Source organism: Eschscholzia californica, unplaced genomic scaffold (assembly GCF_041429995.1).
Source record: "Eschscholzia californica isolate CP2 unplaced genomic scaffold, dmEscCali1.0.p SCAF_6, whole genome shotgun sequence".
NCBI classification, from domain to species: domain Eukaryota; kingdom Viridiplantae; phylum Streptophyta; class Magnoliopsida; order Ranunculales; family Papaveraceae; genus Eschscholzia; species Eschscholzia californica.
Window position 1 is genome coordinate 12,305,016 of NW_028238483.1, and position 24,775 is coordinate 12,329,790.

The following is a 24,775-nucleotide window of genomic DNA, read 5'->3' on the forward strand; positions in this document are numbered from 1 at the left end:
ACTTTTGGACTAGTTCTTTTTTTTGCCTTAGACCTATTTCACATGAATAACCCATGTCATGTCAAATATGTGGGTGGAAGGGGGGTGCATTACATTGTTTTCTTAGAAACCCAAGTGTTTTATATGGTATGAATACCTCCACTTGTCTGTTAAGAATTAAAGATGCAAAGGGCTTTCCAGCAGTAAGAAAGACTATGAGGTGAAGGTGTCAATAACCGTCTTAAAATTCTAATGACATTCCTTCCCACAACTAGGAGATAAGAATACTAAATACTTCCGACTCTCAAATAATTAAACACAATTTTTAAAACAAGTTTCACAAATGGCAGTTAGAACTCCGACAAAGAGGAGATTCATAATATTTTTAATAGGCATTGTGATGATACCGTGACCTCCCGGACTACACATGTATACAAGATATTTACAATCTATTGTTACCAAGTGTTATTGATTCTCATAATCGTACACTTACAGTGTGCCCTACTTCAAAGGAAATTGATTAGGCCATCTAGCTGCTCAAGACGGATGCAACTTCTCGCCTAGATGGTTTATCTCTCTACTTTTTCCGATTTTTTGTGAGAAACCATCAGAAAGGACATTCACAACAGAGTTACTTAACGGTAAAAATAAGACAAGCAAAATATGTATACTAGGTAGCAACTAGCAATAAACATCATCTGCTTCATCTCTACCGATGAAGGCAAGGGAATTTATAGCCGATTTTGTGATGGCAGAGTTTCTTACACTTTCTATCAGAAAATGGGAGGAAGCTTGTGAACATTATTGAGTGGCATTTCCATGAAAGTTTGAGAAGAAGAGTTGATGCAATTGCAAAACCTCGAACTCGGCTGGAAAATGCATATGATTGTGAAACAAGAAAAGTGAATTCTGAGAACATTATCACCTGCTTACGCGAGCAGTGGAAGGTATAGACTCGACAGCAGCCAGAGGGTTTACTTGGACGGAAAATGCAAGCTGCCACATATCTACCAAAGCTTTCTTCACAGATGAAACTTGTTTACTCGCTATCCTGAAAAATAGTAGACTTCAAATACATTATTCTTTCACTAGTTAAAAGTATATAAAATAATATATCTATATTACTATATATATATATATATATATATATATATATATGTGTGAGTGCGTGTGTGTGTCTTATAAATTCTCCTCGGCTTTTAATTATCAAGTTCGGTTGTAATCTTAAATAGATTATGCGAGATTTACAAGTTTATGAGTTTCTTTTGCATATTTTTATCGCTGTAATTGATGTTAGAATTCGAAGTAAATCTTCCTCTCAAATGGATGTGTTTTCAGTTCATTAACACAACCAAAGAATTGCAAATAACGGGGAAATTAAATAAAACACGAAGTTATAAATCACACTTTTTGTATGTTAAAGTAGGTAGAAAGTAATATTGTTTAAGAATTGTACTTGCATACTCATATAACTCAAGAAGTTAACCGCTTTAAATACAGATCTCATAAAATGTGTATTCACAAATTAAGTGATCAGGTTAAAAAGAGAAAATTCTCATGGTTACAGTGACATAAGTGTTATTTCAGTGACTCAGCTTGGTCTTTCTTCAAAGCGTTCAAGCCTTCTAGGAAAACGAGAAGCTAGATTGATCTCCTACATGACCCTTTTTTTGTCATCCTTTCAGGAGACACGCATCTCCATGAAATGTTGGTAATGAAGTTAGATGAACCAAAAGGGGGTGGTGGAGTAGAGAGGGTCAATGACTCCATGAGAGAGGATAGCAAGTACATTTCCATTTTTCACACTTGGGAACAATGTAGAAGCTAGAAGAGGATCTTACCGCTTTAAGGAAGCTTGTTTCTTCCGCAGAACATAAAAAGTGAAAAGAATAACTGAAGCCCAAATCACCATCTTTCCATTAGAAATGACCAACCGAACATTGCCAAGTTTCAGAGTGATAGTCCGGAACCACCAGAAACAAGGTTCTACACGTTGCGAGAGCTTCAAGATAGTTTGTTTACTCGTTTCAGAGCCATTAGAGAGGGATTTTGAAGTCACGGAAGACCCTTCTACTCCAGATATGGTAATCTCTTTGACAGGATCATCATGCGCTTCATACTTAGTTGATAGCACCGAGGTTTCCGAAGTTTGAGATGAGTTGGTGGCTTTAAGAGAATACAAGGAATTTAATCTCCTCAAAAGTCCCTACGAAATACAAGGAAAGCATCTGTAAGACCGCATATTATGTCTGATCAATTTGAAGAGGACAAATAATATATGCACACATAAAAACTGTAAAGGAAAAGGGTCCTTTTCTTTGTTGCTGGACATAGGACTGTTTGTAAGTACTACTACTCGGAATGTTATCATCATTCATCAATATTATTTAGGTTGTTTCAGCCAGAGAAAAGAACGCATTTCTATATGTGAACTATAATTAGACGAAAAAATGTGGCAGTTACATGATTACGGTTTATTAGGTGAAAAGTTGAAGAGATGGCTGTGTACCTAAATATGAGTTGTCTGCACGTTGTCTTAGGCAAAACAGACCCTTTTGCAATGTCCCTATATGACCCATGTTTCCCCGTGATTATAAGCAATATGATTGTAATACTGACTATTGGATACGGGTCTAAATCAGATATAAGTTTATGCCCTAATTAATTATATAGGTCGAATAAACAGAAAGTGCTCCTATCTATTAACTTCGACCACGTTTAAAACTCTAAAGAAGATGCAATTATGATAAGTATATCTCACTTGTCTATTCTCCTCTGGCAAGTCAGCCTTCTCAGACCAACAAACAGCACGATCTGCATCATTTAATTCTATCCCGAGGAGTCTGACAGCATAGACTTCCACAACCTTCATGTACTCGTCTATCTCCAGAATACAACATCCATCATGCCCTTTTAAATAAGCCCCATTTGGTTCTGCTCTAGCAAGGACATAGCAGTGATCATCTTTCCTAAACTTCCACTTGTCAAGGAACTCTTCTAAAAATTCCTGAAGACCAGAATAAGAGCCATCTGATATAAGAAAGCATGAGCTGCAAAAAAACAAGAAAGAACATGAACAAAATTTTGACCACTAATCAATTGACATTGACCGAAAGGGGAGAAAAAAGATACCTAGTAAGAAGAACTTGAATGGGTATAGCTGTTGGTGAACCAAACAAAACTTCAAGCTCATTCAACATTTCTGATGTTCTGCACAATCCAAAAATAAGTGATTCGATAATAATATACCGATAAGGAACTAGCTTGGTTGTTAGGTAGAAGGGCAAGTTTAAGAATCATCTTCTCATCATCTTGAACTGACGTCAGAAAGAGAAAGAAACTAAACTCTTTCCCTTTGGAGCCGACGGGAAAGTAAAGGAACTCTTACGAGGCTTTGACCTTCAACAAGGATGCTACATAGCAACAACCTAGATGTGATTTGCTAGTTACGTTTCCTTTCATTTTTCTGATTCTTTTTTAAATTTTTTTCCCGTGTTACTGATTTATAAAGCTCATTCATGATGCACCATAAGAAGGGGAAAAAAGTAAAGGGACCACTAGAGAAGAGTAACTAAGGTACCTCCCCAACTCCTTCAGAGATTGCACCAACACCACACCAGCTGATTCCATCATGTCAACTAACTGAACATCTTCAATTGAAGCAGTTAAATCAGCCTTACATAGACGTTGCAGAATCGAAGAAGCCAAAGATGTTGCCTCCTCAAACATACAACATACGAGATAACTGCAAAAACATTAACATTATAAACCTAAATTCAAATAAATTCAGTTATAGAAATCACAGCAATCACATTTCAGTAACTTAACACCATTTTCATTTTAGGTCACAGTTTTCTAATCACTTAACACTGATGGAACCCTCTTTTATCAACAACAATAACATAAAATACCAAGCTGTTTCTTAATTCAAGCACAGTCTCAGATTTCGGTTCAAAGATAAAGAGATTGAAATTCACTATCCAAATCTTAGACTACCATAGCTAATCCTTTATACAGTAATGAATTCTTATACGTAGTTAAATAAACCCCAAATCATGAGCAAACTTTTATAAAGCTAGGTAAGAACCCTAAATTCGCACAAAAAAATCGAGAATTTAAACTTCTATACATAATCAAGAAACAAAGAATGCTAAAAGGGCAGCAATAATTTTCAATAATTGTTTAGCAACCTTCAAAATCAAATTGCAGAGTTAGAGAGAGAGAGAGAATGATCAATTTTACCTTTCAGAGCGCTCAATTTCTTCCCAAATTGCAGAGTTAGAGAGAGAAAGTTCCATTTTTTTCTCAGGTTCTACTCTGAGACAGAATGAAGTAGTAATAGAGGGTTTTTAACAAAATCTGTTTTATGGGGAACCGAAACCCAATAATACAAAGTTTTTCTTTTTATAAAACATTAGTGCAAAATTTATCTAGAAAAAAACAGTGCCTCTACGGGCGCACCCCTAAATTTCTCTTCGCCCCTCCGTAGGGAGATTGACCGTGGTCAATTTCCATTGACTCCCGACACCTACAGGCTCTCTTCACGGACTGACCAGTCCGAGAGCCAAAGCAAGGTTCCGACTTGAATTAGTCCAAGAGGGTACAGACTGTCCAATCCAACAGGTCTCGGACTGGCCCAGTCCGAGGCAATGCGCCCTTCAGACTGGTCAGTTTGAGATTTTGCATAAAATCTCGGGCTTACCTCTCCAAAACCCAAAGCAAGGTCTCGGACTTCCTTCTGCCATAACCCATCAACTGTTTCATTTGATTTTTCACTTTTAGTAGAATGTTAAATGACTCTTTGATTTTAGTACTTCTTGACTATGTTGTCTTCCTTCTCTGAGCATTTTTTGGGTACTCTGAGACTCTAGTTTTGTTAATTTGTCAACGAATGTATTGTTAGTGTTTCAAACAAAATTATTTGAAATCCTCTGGGTTGAATTATTTCTTTTTTTTGTGATACTTAAAGTACGTATTCACTTCTTTGATCGATCTAATGTTCATACTCGACTCTATTGATTATTTCATAGGTCGTGATGGCCCTAGATTACAGAATATGAAAGAAAATATTCTACTTTTTTATTGAGGGAAAAAGCGTACAGGAGGCGCCAAAAGACTGAAGCCTCAAGAGCAATTTTCGGGAGTTCAAATTTAAGGTCCCGAACCCTTAATTTCATTTTTTCATTCAAATTTAAGGGCCTCAACTCAACCCCTAAAATTCAACTCCAAGGCTAGCCGGTCCCGGGCCCTTAATACGTGCATGTGGGAAACGCGTGTGTGGATTTTTTGTGGGTGTGTGAAGAACTTGTATATGTACGAAACACTTGTTTTAACTATTTTCGAAATAATATTTTTTTCTAAAGTTGGAAAATTATTCGGGAACCGGCGCGTGGGATTTTAAAAAATGTGTGACTCTTTGTTAGATTTTTAAAAATAAATTAATGAGTGATTTTTTGTTAGATTTTAATAAAAGAATTTAAAAATTAATCAAAGTTAAAAAAAAAATTTGAAGAAGATCCTAGCCGATGGAAAAAAACCAACAGCTAGGATCAACCCCCATATGACCGTTGGGGCTGAGCCCCAACCGACGGTTAGTCCCAGGGGACAGACCGGGGGGGGGTTGGTCCCTTAATTTGAATTAAGGGCCTCCGCCCTCCCCCTTGGACTTGCTCTTAGAGGGAAACCATTTTGATTAAAGTGTTCTTTTCTCTCTCTCTCTCTTTTTTTCCTCTTCTTCTCTATTTCCTCCTCTTTCTCTCCCCTCTCTTTTTTTTTCCTCTCCTTCTCTATTTCCTCCTCTTTCTCTCCCCTCTCTCTTTTTCTTATGAAACATAAGAGCAAGTCCAACCCCATCCGGGCTGAGGCCAATAATTCAAATTATTGGCCTCAGCCCCCCGCTCCAAGCCCAGCCGCTTGGAGCGGAGGCTGGGGTCGGCCATTCAGTCGCCCCTAACATTAGGGGCGACTGAATGGAGGCCCCAAGTGACCGTTGGGGCCTCCAACGGTCACTTGGGGCCTCAAATCTGGCCGTTGGTTTATCCAACGGCCAGATCTACCCTTTTTTTTTTTTTTTTTTAAATAAACTAAAAACATTAAATAATTAAAATAAAATTAAAAAAAAGCAAAAAAAAAGCTAAAAAATAACAAAAATCAAAACAACTTTTAATAATGAAATTATATTAATACAAACCGACTTTTGCATTAATAATCCGACGATCCAAAACACAAAATTAATAATCCGACGATAGAAAACACATTACTAATAATCCAACGACCAAAAGTTATTCATTGTCATCGTTTGATCTCGTATTTCATAAGTGTTCGATAAGATCTGCCTTCAACCGAGAATGAGTATCTTGGCTTCTAATTCGACCTACACGTTCAAGCACTTCGTCCGATAAGTCTTCTCCACGCTCTATCGGACCCATTTCACATCCCTCAATATTGGTTGTAGCATTTGGACCTTCGTCTTCAACAATCATGTTATGCATTATGATACATGCCTTCATAATGTTACTCATGGTCTTTACGTCCCACCAACGTGACGGTCCCCGAATAATTCCCCAACGAGCTTGCAGTACACCAAAAGCTCGTTCAACGTCTTTTCGAACCGACTCTTGTCTTTTGGCATAATATGCTTCTTTTGGACCATGTGGATTAGCAATAGTTTTAACTAAAGTACCCCATGGAGGGTATATCCCATCAGCAAGATAATAACCCATATTATATTGTGTGCCATTAACTACATAATTAACTGGGGGACTCTCATTGCTTAACAGTTGATCAAAAACCGGTGAACGTTCAAGAACATTAATGTCATTGCAGGATCCGGGCATCCCAAAAAATGCATGCCATATATGGAGGTCTGACGATGCAACTGCTTCTAGGATGATAGTTGGGGCTTTGACATGGCCAGTGTAGGATCCGTGCCATGAGGCGGGACATTTACTCCATTCCCAATGCATACAATCAATACTCCCTAGCATTCCAGGAAATCCTTGCGATTCACCAAGTGCTAGGAGTCTAGATATATCTAACTCATTCGGATCTCTCAAGTATCTAGGGCCGAACACATGGATGACTCCGATTAGAAATTCTCTTAAAGATTCAATGACAGTAGACTTACCAATCCGACAATATTCGTCTTGTGCGTCGGCCGCACATCCATATGCAAGCATCCTCATTACAGCTGTTATTTTTTGATGAGGTGAGCATCCCTTTTGCCCAAATGCATCAACTCTTTCAGTAAATCTGGGGTTGTACCCCCCAACAGCATTGAGAATACGCAAAAATAAAGGACGATTCATCCTGTAGCGTTTGCGAAACAATGTGTCATCATAAGTTCGAGTTTCATTGAAATAGTCTCTCATGATGTTTTCATGACCGAGTTGTCTATTACGATCTATAGTTTGGTGACCAATAACAGAACCAACATGACGAGAACGTTTTCGTGTAGTGTTATTTTCCATTTCTTCTAACATTCTACGATCATCGTCATCTCTTTGTCGAGCCCATTCATCTTCTTCAAACATCAACATTAATAAAGTAAAATTGGAATTCATGGGATTCAAAGGATTTATGGGATTCATAATATTCATAGGATCCATGGTAGAGAAAGAAGAAGATGAAGTTTGATGAGAAAGAAAAAAATGAAGTTTGTAGAGAAAGAAGAAGATGAAGTTTGATGAGTTTGTAGAGAAAGGGAGATGTATTTATAGAGAAATATGAGATATTTAATATGGTGGTTGGATAGTTAATAATATTTAATATGGTAGAAAAGAGGGAAATTCAAATTTCAAATTCAAATTTTCGGCCTCAAGAGAGGCTGGGGTTGGAGCTGAATTTTAGAGGCTGAGCTGAGGCCAATAATTTTAGGTGAAAAAGTGGTTTTTTCGGCCTAAGACAGGCTGGGATTGGACTTGCTCTAATATTGTAAAACAAAATTTATCAACTTAGAAAACCCTACGAATATCCGTGCCTTTGATTGACACAATAGACTATTTTTTTTATGATAAGAATCCAAAGACATCTATGATATATCGGTGCCCGAGTGACAAAATTTACAAACTACATGTTGTGTAATTTATTGAATGCAACAGAAATTCCCCTACTTTATAACACTTTATTACAACAAAATTTACAAATTACATACATTTATCTCTTTTTTCCCAAACCCTATGATTGCTCCATTCATAACCACTAGCTGGATCTGGTTCGACTTTCTGACGAAGTCCCCTTCGCCGGATAAAATAAAGAAAGATGGAGAAGTAGAGAGATAAATGGAGAGGGAAGAGTAAAGATAGAAATGGTAGGGGTGAGCAACGGTCGGTTTTTGTCGGTTTTGGCTCGAGCCGAAGCCGAACCAATAAGTGACGGTTTGACTAAATCGTTGGTCGAAGTCGAGCCGATCATTCGGCCGGCCGACGTGGTTCGATTTGGTTTGGTTCGGCTCGGTTGAGTTCGATTGATCGGTTTAGCCGAACACAATTTAAAGAAAACTGTAAACTAATGCTATTCATTTCATTGCATATGCCGAAATAAAAATTAAAAACCCATCATACTTTTTCACCATTACATATGCCGAGAATGAAAATTAAAAATTTATCATACTTTTCCACCATTACAAAAAAAAGGAGAAGTGTGAATACAAAATTTATAATTTTAAGTTACTAAATGGGTTGTGGTAAATAGAAAATCAGTGAAGACTTACCTTTGAGACCTTTCAATCAAGTTGAATAGGTGGTTGATGAAGGTGACAACAACAACTAGGAATGAGGATGGATAATAATATGGAGGACTTAAATTAGGGTTTTTTAATTTTTTTTTCCTCTTTAGTTTAACACTTTCTAACTTTAGAAAATTATTATTTCATTTTTCCTTAGAGTTCGGTCGGTTCGGTTTGGGCGGTTTCTAGAAACTCAAGTCGAGGCCAAACCAAACCGATTTTGGGTTGTTCGGTTTTTTGGCCGAACCAAGTCGAACGGTAATCGGTTCGGCCCAAAAATCGATCGGTACGGTTCGACTTGGTTTGGTTCGGCCAATTGGTTCGATTTTTGCTCACCCCTAAGAAATGGAGTTGGAGGAGCAGAGTGACGGTGTTATAACGGAAGGGGGCCATATGGGTATTTCTTGTAAAGTAGGGGGCCATGCGGGAAGCTGGTCACTAAGTAGGGGGCCATTAGGGAAATAACCCTTTTCTTATCCCCAAATCACCCACAAGAAAAAAGGAGTTAAAAATATTTTCTATGTTCTTAGGGTGTCTATAATGATCTTGGAAATCTTAAGGGCTTAATTTCAATAAAATTTATAATTGACCCCCTCGAAACTTCTGCTTAGTAAACATTCCTCAGGCCTAGTGGCTAGTTCTATTCTATTAACTTCAAACTCTTCTCTCTCTCTCTCTCTCTCTCACTAAACAGTAGCAGACGTGATATAATCATTCAAATCTAGGTAAATTTTTTGTTCTTTCCAGATTTCTTTACTTTATCCAGTAAGATTTTTTCTGTGTTTGGAGTCTAAGGCGGTACTTCGACCAATTAGAAAATTAGGGTTTTGTGTGTTCTTTGATTCAAAGATTATTTGCAAATCCATAGTCTTAGGATTAAATACGATTAGGTTTTACTTCAATTTCGTATGCTGAAATTTGCATACACATATTTCTTTTTGTTTCTAGACTAAACCGTTGAGATTAGCGGTGTAGTGTTGTTACATACAGATTATCCTGTAACCCTAACTTTTTAGTAGTAAGAGTAATGTTGAATTTTGTTTTATGTAGACAGGTGAACGTGAGGTAAAGGACTATGGCAGCAATAGCAGCAGAGGATTTCCCCCAAATGCAGGTATGAATTATTTTTTTTTGATAATGTGTGATATACGATTTTAGTAGATAAACTAGACCTGTGGATGTTGATTTTTAATCTAATCAAACCATTAGTCGGCGAAAAATTCTGTGAAAACTGAAACTTTGAGTAGCACCCTGTATTTTAATGTTATCATCGTGACCATTGGATTTCGGCTTGTCTTTGTGTTCGGAGTATGCAAATTACTTGCTTGCCCATCTTTTCTTGGATGTGATGAGGTCTTTAAACAATCTTATTACAAAATGTTATTCCTATTTCTTACTAATTTACTGACCAACTTACATGCTTCTTGTCAAGATTTTGAATAAATTGAAGTATACATCTCATTTTACCGTTATTTGTGTAGGAAATTATGCTTGAATTTCGGGCAGGCAAGATGGTCACTGAAGGAACACGAGTGGTACCTGATAATCGTAAAGGACTAATTCGCATAGCAAGGGTTAGTTATCTAAAGATGAAGATGTTCAACCTTTTGGACATTCTGTTATGAAATATAATCAGCATTAAGACCTTCTGTACTTTGTTCTTTTGAAGTTAGATTGTGATTTATCTTAATGACCACTTATTTGGCTAATATTTGATTTATGTAGGGGGAAGAGGGATTGATGCATTTTCAATGGCTTGATCGATTAGTGAATGTGGTTGAAGACGTATCCTTTTCTTATTTGTCAGCTGGTGTAGATTTTCAATAATATTAAAATTATATCATTATATTCGTGATTATAATCCTAGATTACTTCTACATAGAAAACCCTTGCTTTCGTACCTTGCTTCTAAAGATGTAGTAATTTTCCAAAGCTTAGTTGTTATTGTACTTGGTTTTTGAGGAGTAGTTGATATGTTATTTTCAGTTCCCAAATCACAATAGTTGACATTTAGTCACAATAGTTGGCATTTAGTCTCATCATCTTGCTGCATTCAGACTAAATAACTGTGGAATTCAAAATGACAGAAAGTAGGAAATGGATTTCAATGTCGCACAAGAAACTTATATTTGTCCATGTACTTCTGACTGGTCTAGTTAACAAATTTTAAGAGAATAGAAGTTAGTAACTTTTTTTTATTACTTCTATCTTTAACACTGGAGTTCCCTTTTATTTTGTTTTTTTTCCCTTTGTGGCTGTTGTCGCTGCTCTGACAACTTCTCTGTTACTTTTGACACTGTTTGTTTGGATTTGTTTTTGTTGTGTATGGGCTGGAAGCCTAGAACTACTGTCCTTCCTTGACAGGATATTCCACAGGATCAAATTATCTTTCCAGATGAGGCAGTTTTTGAGAAGGTATGCAACCTATATTTGAATTTAAATTTAAATTTGTAGGGGTATCGTCGGATGGATGTGATTAATTGTAGTTATTCCTCTTTTCTTTGTTGATGGCTCTTTTAGGTCAACCAAACATCTGGAAGGGTTTATATCTTAAAGTTCAGCACGGACAACAGAAAGTTCTTCTTTTGGATGCAGGTTCACTATGTTGTTAATCATATTTTTCCGCTAATAGTTTTGCCAAAATACTTCTGCTTTAGAGCATCTCCAATGCAACACTCAACTTACAAAACTCAATTGTTGAGTTTTCTTTTGAGTATCTCAACATTTATTGTTGTATCTCAATTGGTCCACATCAACATTTTATATATTAAAATAAGAACCAAAAGTAAATCTAAAGTAAATGTTGAGTTTTTTTTTAGTGTTGCATTGGAGATGAATTTTGAATTGAGTATCTCAATAGTGCAACCTAGGAAAGAGAAACTCAACTCATACTTGACACATTGGATTAATTGAGTTTTTGTTGAGTGTTGCATTGGAGATGCTCTTATTTCTGTAAAGATTTCTTATTATCTGCTCGTTGCTTGTCTGGTTTCAGGAGCCAAAAGCCGACGAGGATTCACAACTATGCAGCTCAGTCAACTACCACATCAATCGACCTTTGGGTATATTATTTGAGAGTTCAATCTGTATTGCTTGTATGGCCGCCTTTTATAAAACTTGCTTATCGACTTTCTTGGCAGAATTAGCTGGAGAAGGAGAGCCTGAGGTCTCAGCTCCTCTACAAGGGTCTGAAATGTCAGAAGACATGGTTGAAGATGATATCTCGTCGAGGTATACCAGTACAAAAGTTCTTTTGGTACAAAAAATCACAGCTCATTAATATATTATTTCATATGTATCTACTTAACTTGCTTAGATCTAACATAAGAAATCGTTATAATCGAGAACGGACAACCCATAATATCCAAGTTATCACGGCCTTCTGGGTGTGAACTGTGAAGGACGTTGAAGAAGATTTGACCAAAAACTTGAAAAACTTCAGAATAAAATTAAAAGGAGGTTAATGTGAAGACATTTCATACCAATATTTCCACCAGTTTAGATAGCTAAAAATTATGATGCTATTTATGCGAGGGAGTAATTTCGTTTTTTGACCATACGGCTACTTTCACATTGTATAAATTATCTTCGTATCGTTACACATGTTCTTTTACTTAATAAGGAACAGCTCCAAAACAAGATTTCTGAAAAGAATTGATCTTCTTACTTGTAGGGCAGGGAACTTGGTTATTCCAAACTTGGGTACAGACGTAACTAGTGATGTAACCTCTTCAGCTGGACCCGTAAAATTGGCAGATCTGCAGAGAATTTTAAGTAGTATTGGACCTCAAGGTATCTTTAATTGTTCTTTGCCTACACTGATGCTTCTTCTCATCAGCCTTGGACTTGCATCTTCTAACTTTTGATATTCTCTTGTGAACATTCTAGGACCTGCTGGAGATCCTGATGGAGGTAATACTTGCCGTTCATGAGAAGTGTTTTTCTGATAAAAATTACTAAATTAGGACATCCTATGTAGATCTTACTGGTATTAGTGTAATATGCAAATGTGCAGTTCTTTCTCAATCTCTTTTGTGCCAAGATGCCAACTGCCAAGAGACATCCTACCGTTCTGCTCTTTCTGGCACTGTAGACTAGAAAGTGGATCTAGATCTCGGTGCGACACTCTTGAGTGTCACTCAGTCTAATGCTTCTTTGCCTTGGAAATATGTGCCATGCATGAGTTTTGGTTTCATACCCAAGTTTTAACACTTAAGTGTGGATACCCAGTTGTATTTTATATAGGGACTTGAACGTTATTCATAACCTTCCAGCTAAAGGTTAGTCCGAAATGGTCAATGGTGGAGTCTTCTTGATATACATTGAATTGGGTCAATAAAATCAAACTAGGGCACGACCCATAAAATAGCAATTGTGTGTTATCTCCTTGATTGAAAATCTGTCACTGGGCAAGTGGTGGGCCATATATTATATCTTCTTGATGGATTTCTTTTTCTAATCCATTATGTTTCTGTGGGTCTATCATGCCATCTGAATTTTCCTTGTTAAGGTTTTGAATTGGGGGACATCCTAACACCTGAGTTGATACTGCCGTTGATGGAAACACTGCCGTTGGAACAGAGATTGGCATCGTACGTTCCCGAGGTAAAATTAGAAAAACAGTTTCACCATCTGAACTCTTCAATTCTTTTGCCATGCTTATTGATTTTATGAGGTTTCAGGGTCAACTGACTCCCGAGAATCTGTTAGAGTTGCTGCAGAGCCCACAGTTTCGTCAACAAGTAGAGTCATTTACTTATGTAAGAATTTCAACTTCGTAGTTACTGAATTTGGTTTTAACATGAGTGGCAGATCTGCTAAAAAGGTTTCTCGTCTTCCAGGTGCTTCGGACAGGAGAAATAGATTTGACTCAGTTTGGAATTGACCCAAGCAAATGTAAGTAACCGAAAATGTCTGAAACTTCTTTCTCGGGTATTTGATAACACCCACTGTATCATAACAGTGTTAGTAACACCTATTGCTAGGGTTTAACACCCTAGATGTAATTACAGCGTGAGAAAGAACGAAAGGGTGTTTATATCCTGTTATGTACTTGAATGTTGATCTAAAATTTGTTTACTCTTCCTGCAGACAACTTCAGTGTGCAGTCTTTCCTCGAGGCGTTGGACGACTCTGTCGCAAAAGCTTCAAATTCTACCGAAGGAACTGAGTCAAGGCAAAACGAGAACAACGACTCACAATCTCAAAAACATAATAGTAGCGATGCTATGGATGAAGGTCACTAGCAGTTATAGCGGGTAAGTGTCGGTACTTTATGGTTTAATCCAGCTTATAGGCTTACATTTCTCACTGTTCAAAACATTGAAACAAGTTTTTAATGGTAAAAGAATGAAAAATAGGAAGATTTTGCATCTGAAATGTTTGTATTCATAGACCAATAAATTATTATATTTATTTGGTTTTATTAATATATGGATTGATATGGAGTTTCATTTGATGTAAACTTGTGAGATCAGAAGATCAGATCATGGTAAGAATTTGAGTAGTTGACATTAGTTTCACGAGTCGAAAGCAGTATGAAGATTGTCTTGTCATTCCACCCTTCTTTTCATTGTTGTTGCTTTTCTTGTTCAAGGGTGGTATTCATCTGTACACATACATACCTATGTGGTTGTTTTGTGTTCGTTAGACTTTTGCATCATGTCTAATTCCGATGAATTCTCACACAAGCATCACAAACCACCAGCATTAGCTTCTCATCGCCTGTACATGTAAATTTTTTGCCTTTTTGAAGAAACTATTGTTGGTTGTTTCTGGTTTTGGGGAATAAAAAAATGTGGCTTACCTTTTTGTCTTGCATCATGTCCAGATATCTTTGTAGGCCAGCAATATCACAAATTAATATCTACATGACTAGTTTCGTGGCTCTACAAGTTATAGTCCGAAAGCTCCCCAACCACAGTGGTTTTACCCATGGAGTCCTTCATTAAACTTAACGGCGTTCTCTAACATCCGAGGAAGTTGTGCTTCTGATGATTTTGATTCATTGAACAACGAATCATAGCAAGCTACATCGGATTATTACCCTGAGTGTGCCAAGATTTTCTTGTTCTCTGGCATTACTCATTGTCAAAACCCCACCGAAGTAGATCGGAGTGCTATTCTGCTAGGCCCGGAGTTCGTAAGAACCATGCATTAATTGAAAATCATAATAGAGAGTGACTCACAAGCACTCATAAATCATGACACTCATCCCTTGGAACTTAGACCAGTGACTCACAAGCACTCATAAATCATGACACTCATCCCTTGGAACTTAGACCAGTACTCAACGATATCCGACAGCTATAAACTACTTTCAAATCGATTCAATTCGGCCACTGTGCTAGGGGCTTCAATACGGCAGCATACGAGTTAACAGCATTAGCAGTAAACAACAATGCTTATTTGGGATGATAGAGTTAATGTTCCAAATTGTAACTTGTATTCAAAATGATAATGCATGAATGAAATAAAGTTATGACTACGATAGTCATTACAAAGGGCAAGGGCATTGATACATTAATACAATGTGATAAACACGATAACTGTCGAACTTAAACATTACAGAAACTACTAGTCTAAACTTCAGAAAGTTACTGGCCTAAAGCCTATCTAATCATTTTATTTAGTCTATCTGAGACCTCGTATTACGTCGTAAATGCAATACTTGCTGGGCTATCAGTTGTTCGCAATGTCAATTTCGTTAAAGATGTTATGTTTGGCTGCTCGGCCTTCTGTGAGTTATAACGCAACTGTGCGCGGCAAAAAATGATTGGCCCACTTGTTTGTCCAACATATATGTCACATGATTCTTTTTTCGTTGCAATATATGTCACATGATTCACTTGTTTGTTTTTCTATAACCATGTTATCGCCTTCCTGTGACAATGGAAGATTAAATGTTTGTAGTAATGTTTCTTCAGATAGAAAAGTCAATTTGAGAACCCCATCAGCATAAACTTAATTAAACTAAAGCATAAACTCGAATAATATATTAGGGTGTACGAAAATTGATTATTAAGTTCATCCCTTTATACTTCAACAAAAAAAAAAATTCATCCCTTTATTATTTCCAACCTCCAACTTTTTTGATTCATTGAAACTTCAAGCTCACGGGGAATCAGCCTACCCTTGGCTTTTCTTTCCTTGTGGGATTTCCTTTTCTTTGTGTTAGCTTTGGGTTTTCTCTCTCTCTACACATTGGGGAACACCAAAATAATAAACAGTTTTTCTTGTGTCTCAAATATGATTTGTAAAAGGATTGAAAAGTTTTCAACAAAAACAAAAGGATTGAGAACTAATACAAAATCTCTAAAATATGATTTTTGTCCCAATTTTTTTTCCTTAAACCTCAAAAACACCATGAACAATACCCAAGTGTCCTTCGGTATCATTAGCTTTCTCTACGGACAAAACTAATCAACTACTCAAAAGTTATCAATTGTTCGTTTTTTTTACTCTTGTATCTTCGTTTTATGCATTCATTATGTCTCAAAGGCCTAATTAAGTAAATTATCAATTGTTAGTTTTTTTCACTCTTGTATCTTCGTTTTATACATTCATTATGTCTCAAAGGCCTAATTAAGTGATGACACATTGGTGGACGGTGGAGGAGGACGAAATCTTTCGATCCAACCAGCAAAGACCATTCACTCCGTGATTAAAACTAAGTTTCTACCCGTTAATTTGGTTTAAACATGTGAACGGGAAACAATGCTTAGACAAAAAAGTTAACAGTATTTCGTGTCTTACCCAAATTTCTACCAGTAGAGTAAATATTTTCTCAGATAGAAAGACTCCTCGAAAATTCTGTTCTTTACAAGTTTCTACACCAAAGTTGGGTCATTCGAGGAGGTTCTTATTTTCCAAATTTTCATTTTGGGCTAAGAGTTTATAAGGTCACACTATATTTTGATTAGCGATAATTTCAAAGGTCTTGTAAACATTGTCGGTGTACTTTTGCATCAACGTAAATTTTCTGCTTTGATGCAAGTTGTAATTTACAAATTGCAATTTGTATGCTATATTTTGCTAAGTACAAAACACTGTGCATTTAGCACGGCACACTGTATACTTACTACTGAGACAAACATAGTTCTTAAACTCAGAGGGTATTTGATTTTTGCACTTATTAAGTGATTTTCACTTAGTAAGTGTGGGCCGACAATTTTAGGTCGTTTGTCTTTTCGCTCAATAAGTGAATATCACTTCTAAGTGGTGCCAAAATAAGTGCAAAAAGGTAAGCTCTAACTTGGAGCTTATTTTCCTGCACTTACTTTCTAAGTGCTAAAAAAAAGACCTAAACAAGATTTAAAATTACAAATACCTATAACTATCTAAACTCCTATACATCCAAAGATTAAAGTTTTAGAAAAATAAGAAATTTTTTTGTGGAAACAAGTTTCTTTTGTTTCCTCCACACTACTAACTTTTTTATATTTTCTTTGTTCTTCTTCCTCCATCTTTCATTTTCACCACCATCAACTCCGGCGACCATTATCTCCGACAACTTTCCAACACTAATTCCGGCGGTCTTTTTGTTCCTCTCTTTCTTCAACCCTCTCTCCCTCTCTTTCTTCAACCCTCTCTCCCTCTCTTCTCTCTCTCTCTCTCTCTCTCTCTCTCTCTCTCTCTCTCTCTCTCTCTCCCTCTCTCTCTCTCTACTTCTCTCTCTCTACTTCTCTCTCTTTTCTATTTTTCTTTGTTCTTTGACTAATGTAATCTTTTAGGGCATAAAGAATTCATTACAAACTTTAGTAAACAAAATATATGTTTTCGTCATTAATACTTCAGTATAATCTATCTCAAACTTGTTTATTAACTATTAGTTATATGGAAAGATAATTTAGGCAATTCACATTTTTATAGCGCTTCTAAATGATGAAAAACAAACAACATTACACTTATAAGTGATAGAAAACAAACGGCATTACACTTATTAAGTAATAGCACTTAGTAAGTCATATTCACTTGGCCAAAAAAATCAAACACCCTCTTCGTCTTTTTAGCCCTCAAAATTGATTTTGTGCAGGCCTGACATTTGGATTTGAATTGTATTTCTGTTAGGATCCACCGACCCGTTTTCACTTGGCCAATCGAGTGGACCTGGTCCATAAAGATTTTTAATGTATATTTTAGTTTAGCACCCATATATTTTAATTTAGGAAACACTAATTCACCTTGTATCATATAAATAGTCATCAATGTAACTTATAAGAATGTAACAGAGAAAATTAATCTAATATCAATTATTTCTCACAACTGTCTGTCTCTGTCTCACATCTTCTCTCTCTCCCCCCTCGCTCTCTCTCTCTCTCTCTCTCGGTCCCCATCAATTCTCTTCTCTTTATTCATCATCAGGAGGTTCACCCCTCTTCACAATTTCGAACTTGGTGTGGAGTTCTCACATATTTGGGATGTCTTTCTCATCACACATATCATCATTACATAAAAGGGCAGTTCTACAATACAACATTTAATTTGAAAAAAAAGTTAATATGGTTTTTGCTCTAAAGATAATCTATGGTTTTAATTTGATGTAACTTTCAAGTTGGAAATAGATCCTTTCAACAGCAATAAAAAAAAGTTGGAAATAGGTCTCTGAATGAAGGAGATTATTTCTTATGAAGTCATTGAAGTTCACTTTTTTTTTTTTTTCTCATTTAAGACATCTAGCTATGTTTATAATTAATGAAAATGGCCTCCTTTTTAACAACATATACCTTTCTTGCTCCTTTTGTTATCTTGGTCTGCCCTCATTCACAAAGAAAAACCACTTTTACCACTTTTACCTCTTTTACCTTAGTTGTTTTTTTTTTTTTTTTTGTTGAAAGTCTTTTACCTTAGTTGTTAATTGGTAGAAATTTAGATTTCTCTTTTTGTATGTAAAGTGGGTTCTAATCATCTCCCCCTAAGCTATCTATAGTATAACTTTCTTCACCTAGAAAACTCAACAATTTCATTTGACTATCTCTCTTCCTCTCTCTCTAACATGGAACCCATGAATCCCTCCACCAATTCAGGAACACCCACTATAGTCGATATCGAATTCGCTAATGACTCTAGCACAAAAACTGTTCCATTACTCATAAAAAATCCACCCAATATTCCATCATCAAAATCTTCTATATTCCATGAATTACGAAATTTTCGTATAATTCTAAAATGGTGTGGACTTGATCATTCAACATGTACAAGTAAATTTATATCATACTTAGTTTTTATCTTTCTTAACATTATAATTCCAATTCTAAGCTCAATTTTTGTACATGTCCCTTCCACTTCCATTGTTGAAGACCCTGTTTCTTTCAACAAGTTAGTTCAATTACCTGAATCTTGTTTATCCATTATAGCCTTTTTCACTCTATCTTCCTTCCTTAAACGATTCGGACTCCGCCATCTTCTCTTTCTAGATGAACTTCAAGATGATTCTATGTATGTTCGACGTGGGTACACTCAAGAACTCGATAGATCATTCCGTCATCTTGTTTACATTCTTTTACCTTCTTTCTTCGTCGAACTTGCACATAAAATACTGTTTTTTTCAACCGTAACCGTACGAATACCATACCTTAAACATGGTTTGCCTTATAATTCTATTATGTTTTTAGCAGTTTTAGTATCATGGGTTTATAGAACTGGTGTGTTTTTATTAGTTTGTAGTTTGTTTAGGTTAACATGTGAGTTACAAATTTTGAGATTTGAAGGGTTTAAGAAATTGTTAGAAGGTTGTGGGTCAGATTCTGGTGTCATTTTCCGCGAACATATGAGAATAAGGAAACATTTATCAGTTACAAGTCATCGGTATCGGTTCTTTATTATAGCTTGTTTGATTACAATCACTGTTAGCCAATTTGGTGTCCTGTTGTTGGTTTTGGGATCAAAATCTGAGAAGAATTTCTTCAATTCTGGTGATCTTGTGGTAAGTTGACAAAAAGCTTCAAAATTTTAGAATCTTTCTTTTAATATATGGTTCATAAATTAGAATTTGTTTTCCTTATATTACATGAACGATTTTTTATATTTAGATGTATTTCAATATATTCGGACCAAGATCGAATAGTCGAGATATGATGATTAATGATCAAATCACCAATATATAAACACCATTCTATTTTATAGGACTCTAATATCCATAATAAAGCTCCTAGAAGAACATCCATAATCTAGAGTATAGGTGACAAACTTGGCTTTGAAATGATCAAGGCTTTTTGAACTAGATGTTTCGACTTATAAAACAAAAGCTTGTTTGTACCCTATCAAGTGTCTATAGAAGCGAAAATTAGCAATCGTATAAGGTAGTGTTTATGTTTTTTTTTTCCTTCTTTCTCATTGTCTGAATCTGACCCGTGTGACTAAAATAGACTTATACCAGCCATTCAAAGATGAGTCAAACATAAAGAGTAGACAAAACATTATGAAATCTTATTTAATCGACTTTCGACTCAAATTTCACAACCGACTTAAAAAAAATATACACTACCTAGGTGTACCATTCATTATATATTCATAGCCTAGTGTACACTTAACACAATCTTTTGTTCCATTATTTTGTTGTTGTTTTGATGTATGGTGTTGTAGGTGTGTTCAGCAGTTCAACTAAGTGGTTTCTTATTATCACTACTGGGAGCTGCAAGAATAACCCACAGAGCTCAAGGAATTGCAGCAATTGCTTCTAAATGGAACATGATTGTTACTTCTTCACTATCATCAACTATTACTTCTACCACCACGGAGGCAATCGAGTTCGAAACTCGTAATGTTGGTAAAGATTTGAACCTAGGAACCGCCAATGATCAGTCTAATTGCATCGGTAACTCGGAGTTGTCACCGGATAGTTGCACTGCAATGCCATATTCACAAGATTCAGCATCATCTTTCCAGACTAGGCAAGCTTTGGGTAAGTAGGTTAACATAGGAAAGAAGTTTTATAGGCACCACTACTTTTGCCAAGACCAAGCCCTTATCTTTAAGTTTTAGGGGACAATGGAATTTTATAAGTTAGTGTTGTAGAGCAATCCTACGTTGGTAGTGAGACGGAGTATAATGCTCCTTTTAAGAGGTTAAGCACCCTTCTCTAATGAGGCCTTTTAAAACCGTGAGGCCCAAGTGTGTCAAAGCGGACAGTGTCACACGCAGCCCACAAGGGCCGTCCACACCATCCTATAACAGTTAGTGCATCTTCAATAGGAGCCAGTGGAGACTTTTTTTTGTTAACAAATAAGTGAAGGCTCTTCAACAAAAAAAAAAAACAAATAAGTGAAGGCTTATTTCTCGAAAGGCCCTCTACTTCATGACCAGCTTCCCGCGAAACCCCCTACTTTATGAAAAATACCCAGAAGGGCCCATGTTTTCCGTTACCGTTAAATTCCGTTACTCTCTCTCCTCCATCTCATCACCTCTCTCTGCCACGTCATATCTCTCGCCACCTCATCATCTTCTCCGATAGAGTCGCCGCCCGACGACTTTCATACTTAAAAAAAAAATTATCTCTCTCCGCCTCACCTCTCTCTTCTTCGGCGAAGGTTGTCGGTCGGAAAATTTGCCGGTCATATCTCTCCGCCTCGTCGAAAGTTTTGACCGGCCGACGACCCTATCGGAGAAGATGATGAGGCGGCGAGAGATATGACGTGGCAGAGAGAGGTGATGAGATGGGGGAGAGAGAGTAACAGACATTTAATAGTTTCAAAAAATACTGACTTTGCGGGAAGCTGGTCACAAAGTAGGGGGCTTTTCGAGAAATAACCCATAAGTAAAACTGTATGTGGCTCTAAATTTGAAGGATTTAGTCCCCCATGGAATTGCTCTGACGCAGTGACTTTTTTCAATAAAAATTAGTCAGAATAGGATGTTCACAATCTTAAATAAGACTATAATGTCTAGGTCCTATTCACTCATTTTCAATTGATTTTGAATAGGATGTTCACAATCTTAACAAAGCTCGTCCTCATGTAAGAGCAACCTAATAAATACTTAGTCCCAATTAATAGACAAGTCAAGAAGGTAGCCCATATCTTTAAAATGAAAATATTTTGTCGATAATATCTAATTAGGATGTGTTGCCTGTCAGTCTCAAATTGTTCGGATGTTAGATATATTATGCACTTCTGCATATTTTTTCAACGCTAAATTAAGTTTTTGGTATAAAAGGGCGGTCAAATCTTAATGATTTTATTGCAAAATCTTTTGGGTTCCAAATATAAGCATATAATCTAGTGAACTGGACAATACTAAATAATTATCTTCATATGTTACTTTTTGTAATTTTATTTATTTAAAAATTGTTTATTATTATATTAATATTTTTAGATTGATTTGCAGTGAATTATTTGCAACATAACAATGGAGGAATAACAATTTACGGGTTTGCTTTAGACCGCGGACTGCTTCATACACTCTTCGCCTTTGAATTCTCTCTTGTTCTATGGATATTAAGTAAAGTTGTCGTTCTTTCTTAAACTTAATTAATTGTACGATAATCTCAGCTACCTTCTATTTTATCACCTTCATTTTTGTTATTAGTGGCACCTTAGTTAATAAAACCATCTATATTTATGTTGTACTATGGTTGTCAATTTGCAAAGTACCTATAAATATATTAGATTTGTATGTTTCTTTTTGTTATTTAGCTTTTTTTTTTTTACAAAATGTTGTGAATAAAATATATTCTTCCAAAAATTGTTGGATAAAATCTCTCAAATTTCCTAATCTTATTATGAACCAGGTTGGATTCCTAGCTAGTTGAAGATCAAATTTACTTGCTGGTGCTTACTCAGATATCGATTGGTCAAACGTATATGGTAACATCGAAGAGATCCTCTACAATAAACAATAATTACTCATATTCTTACCGAACTGACGATGCTGCTGATCAGTTGTTTTTACTTCTGTTTTATGTGAAGAAACACGAGGTCTTTCGCAGTTTCAACTAGGATGTCAAGAAAATCAATTAATTTTCGTCTGTCTTAGTTGTAAGAGAAAAAAGAGTTCTATCATTTTTGTGTATTTCAGGCTAAAGAAAATCATTAACTATTACATGGTATCACATGATCACATTATAAGGTACCAATACAAGTTCAACAAAAAAAAAAAAAAAAAGGTACCAATACAAGAAAATCATTTTTGTGTATTTCAAGCTTAATAAGGACTAATTACGTAACTGTTCACAATTGTAATAGAAGAAATATAGTTTTCTTTTGGGGCGAGGGAGTGGATTACTGGATTAGAGCAACTCCAATCTCAGTCTGTCTTAGGTCAAAAAAAGTATTTTTTCACCCAAAATTTTTAACCTCAGCTCATTGTCAAAAATTCAGCTCCAACCCTAGCCTCTCTTGAAGCCTAAAATTTGTATTTGAATTTTCCTCTTTTTCTACCCGTCGAATAACCATATTAAATTTCTTATTATCTATCTATAAATACAACTATCTCTACAAACTCATCAAACTTCATCTTCTTCTTTTTCTTCAAACTCATCATACCTCATCTTCCATATTCTTTTTCTATACATTCCTTCTTTCTCTACAATGAATACCAGTTTTAATTTTTTGAACTTGATGTTTGAAGAAAACGAATTGACTCGAAAAGGGGAGGATGATGATCGCAGAATGTTTGAAGAAATGAAAATGAAAGTTACACGTTTTTGTCATGTTGGTTTTGTTTCGGGTCACCAAACGATAGATCGTAGTAGACAACTCGGTCATGAAACCATTATGAGAGACTATTTCAATGAAAATCATACGTATGATGATGTAATGTTTCGCTCACTCTACAGGAAGAATCGTGGTTTATTTATGTGTATTCTCAATGCGGTTGGGAAATACAACCCCAAATTCACCGGAAAAATTGATACAATGGGCCAAAACAGATTGTCACCTCATCAAAAAATTACATCTGTAATGAGTATGCTTGTATATGGAGATCCGACCGATTCACAAGAGGAATATTATCGGATTGGTAATTCTATTGTCGTTGACTCTTTAAAAGCATTTGTAATTAGAGTCATCCTTGTCGTCGACCCTAGATACTTGAGGGATCCGATCGAGTAAGATATATCTAGACTCCTAGCACTTAGTGAATCACAAGGATTTCCTACAATGCTAGGGAGTATTGATTGTATGCATTGGGAATGGAATAAATGCCCTCTCGCATGACACGGAACCTACACTGGTCATGTCAAAGCTCCAACTATCATCCTGCAATGACATTAATGTACTTAGACGTTCACCGGTTTTTGATAAACTGTTAATGGGTGAGAATCTCCAGGTTAATTATGTAGTTAATGACACAAAAATATGATATGGGTTATTATCTTGCTGATGGGATATACCCTCAATGAGGTACCTTAGTCAAAACTATTTCTAATCCATATGGTCCGAAAGAAGCATACTTTGTCAAAAGACAAGAATCGGTTAAAAAAGATGTTGAACTAGCTTTTGGTGTACTGCAAACTCGTTGGAGAATTATTCGGGGACCGTCACGTTTGTGGGATGTAAAGACAATGAGTGATATCATGAAGATGTGTATCATAATGATAACATGATTATTGAAGACAGAGGACCAAATGCTACAACCAATATTGAGGTATGTGAAATGGGTCCGATACATCTTGGAGAAACTTTACCGGACGAATTGCTTGAACGTCTTCGAGTTAGAAGCCAGGAAATTCATACATGGTTGAAGGCAGATTTTGTTGAACACTTGTGTAATACGAGATCTAACAATGACAATGAATAAATTTTGGTTGTTGGTCATTAGTAATGTATTTTGGATCGTTGGATTCTTAATGTAAAAGTTGGATTTTTAATGCATTTTAATTATTAATGTGTGAGTAGTAAAATCATCTTCAAAAAAAAAAAAAAGTAACTATTTTTTTAAAATTTAAGGACGATACATATATATTTTAAATTCGGACCGTTGATCCAACAACCAGATCTGGCCGTTGGATCACATCCAACGGCTAGATGTGATTCCCAACATGATCGTTGGGATGTCGTCAATGGTCATGTTGGGGACTTCAACCGACCCTAAACTCTGGGTCGACTGAAGAGTTCAATTGGAGCTCAACCCCAA

At 36.1% G+C, this 24,775-nt stretch overlaps 4 protein-coding genes across 6 annotated transcripts; 2 read left to right on the forward strand and 2 right to left on the reverse strand.

Moving 5' to 3' along the window:
• Positions 1–420: 420 nt before the first annotated feature.
• On the reverse strand, positions 421–4,383 carry APEM9 (3-phosphoinositide-dependent protein kinase-1). The gene is made up of 6 exons (XM_086649173.1): positions 4,222–4,383; positions 3,560–3,724; positions 3,112–3,189; positions 2,741–3,029; positions 1,821–2,185; positions 421–1,030 (listed from the first exon to the last, which is right to left on the reverse strand). Exons 1-6 carry the CDS (start codon positions 4,275–4,277, stop codon positions 901–903), a joined length of 1,083 nt encoding a protein of 360 aa, XP_086505299.1. The 5' UTR covers positions 4,278–4,383; the 3' UTR covers positions 421–900.
• Positions 4,384–6,117: 1,734 nt separating this feature from the next.
• LOC147531769 (uncharacterized) lies at positions 6,118–7,899 on the reverse strand. Its single transcript, XM_086648339.1, has one exon. The coding sequence runs from the start codon at positions 7,584–7,586 to the stop codon at positions 6,291–6,293; it is 1,296 nt and encodes a 431-aa protein (XP_086504465.1). The 5' UTR covers positions 7,587–7,899; the 3' UTR covers positions 6,118–6,290.
• A 1,392-nt stretch (positions 7,900–9,291) lies between these two features.
• On the forward strand, positions 9,292–15,207 carry RPN13 (regulatory particle non-ATPase 13). Of its 2 annotated transcripts, XM_086648215.1 has the most exons (15): positions 9,321–9,429; positions 9,755–9,818; positions 10,186–10,278; positions 10,430–10,489; positions 11,081–11,119; positions 11,225–11,299; positions 11,700–11,766; positions 11,845–11,935; positions 12,378–12,496; positions 12,593–12,616; positions 13,215–13,309; positions 13,387–13,464; positions 13,546–13,600; positions 13,796–13,962; positions 14,535–15,207. In XM_086648215.1, exons 2-14 carry the CDS (start codon positions 9,780–9,782, stop codon positions 13,948–13,950), a joined length of 990 nt encoding a protein of 329 aa, XP_086504341.1. In that variant the 5' UTR covers positions 9,321–9,429; positions 9,755–9,779; the 3' UTR covers positions 13,951–13,962; positions 14,535–15,207. The 2 variants fall into 2 exon arrangements, with proteins under 2 accessions (XP_086504342.1, XP_086504341.1); XM_086648216.1 differs by lacking the exon at positions 14,535–15,207 and having other exon boundaries at positions 9,292–9,429; positions 11,851–11,935; positions 13,796–14,162.
• A 648-nt stretch (positions 15,208–15,855) lies between these two features.
• On the forward strand, positions 15,856–22,739 carry LOC147531771 (Ras guanine nucleotide exchange factor K). Of its 2 annotated transcripts, XM_086648218.1 has the most exons (4): positions 18,689–19,628; positions 20,288–20,606; positions 22,028–22,141; positions 22,431–22,739. In XM_086648218.1, the coding sequence occupies exons 1-4, from the start codon at positions 18,699–18,701 to the stop codon at positions 22,445–22,447; spliced, it is 1,380 nt and encodes a 459-aa protein (XP_086504344.1). In that variant the 5' UTR covers positions 18,689–18,698; the 3' UTR covers positions 22,448–22,739. The 2 variants fall into 2 exon arrangements, with proteins under 2 accessions (XP_086504343.1, XP_086504344.1); XM_086648217.1 differs by lacking the exon at positions 22,431–22,739 and having other exon boundaries at positions 15,856–19,628; positions 22,028–22,328.
• The last annotated feature ends 2,036 nt before the right edge of the window (positions 22,740–24,775 follow it).

What these genes read in the sequence shown, in the direction of transcription:
- RPN13 (XM_086648215.1), top strand. Translation starts at nt 9,780, where the DNA reads ATGGCAGCAATAGCAGCAGAGGATTTCCCCCAAATGCAG. An exon ending in ATGAGGCAGTTTTTGAGAAG is followed by an intron (nt 11,120 to 11,224) that starts GTATGCAACCTA and finishes TGGCTCTTTTAG; the next exon opens with GTCAACCAAACATCTGGAAG. An exon ending in GAAGATGATATCTCGTCGAG is followed by an intron (nt 11,936 to 12,377) that starts GTATACCAGTAC and finishes TCTTACTTGTAG; the next exon opens with GGCAGGGAACTTGGTTATTC.
- APEM9 (XM_086649173.1), bottom strand. Translation starts at nt 4,277, where the DNA reads ATGGAACTTTCTCTCTCTAACTCTGCAATTTGGGAAGAAATTGAGCGC. An exon ending in TCTCTGAAGGAGTTGGGGAG is followed by an intron (nt 3,190 to 3,559) that starts GTACCTTAGTTA and finishes TGGATTGTGCAG; the next exon opens with AACATCAGAAATGTTGAATG. An exon ending in ATTCAAGTTCTTCTTACTAG is followed by an intron (nt 3,030 to 3,111) that starts GTATCTTTTTTC and finishes GTTTTTTTGCAG; the next exon opens with CTCATGCTTTCTTATATCAG.
- LOC147531771 (XM_086648217.1), top strand. Translation starts at nt 18,699, where the DNA reads ATGGAACCCATGAATCCCTCCACCAATTCAGGAACACCCACTATAGTC. An exon ending in TCAATTCTGGTGATCTTGTG is followed by an intron (nt 19,629 to 20,287) that starts GTAAGTTGACAA and finishes ATGGTGTTGTAG; the next exon opens with GTGTGTTCAGCAGTTCAACT. An exon ending in CCAGACTAGGCAAGCTTTGG is followed by an intron (nt 20,607 to 22,027) that starts GTAAGTAGGTTA and finishes ATTGATTTGCAG; the next exon opens with TGAATTATTTGCAACATAAC.
- LOC147531769 (XM_086648339.1), bottom strand. Translation starts at nt 7,586, where the DNA reads ATGGATCCTATGAATATTATGAATCCCATAAATCCTTTGAATCCCATG.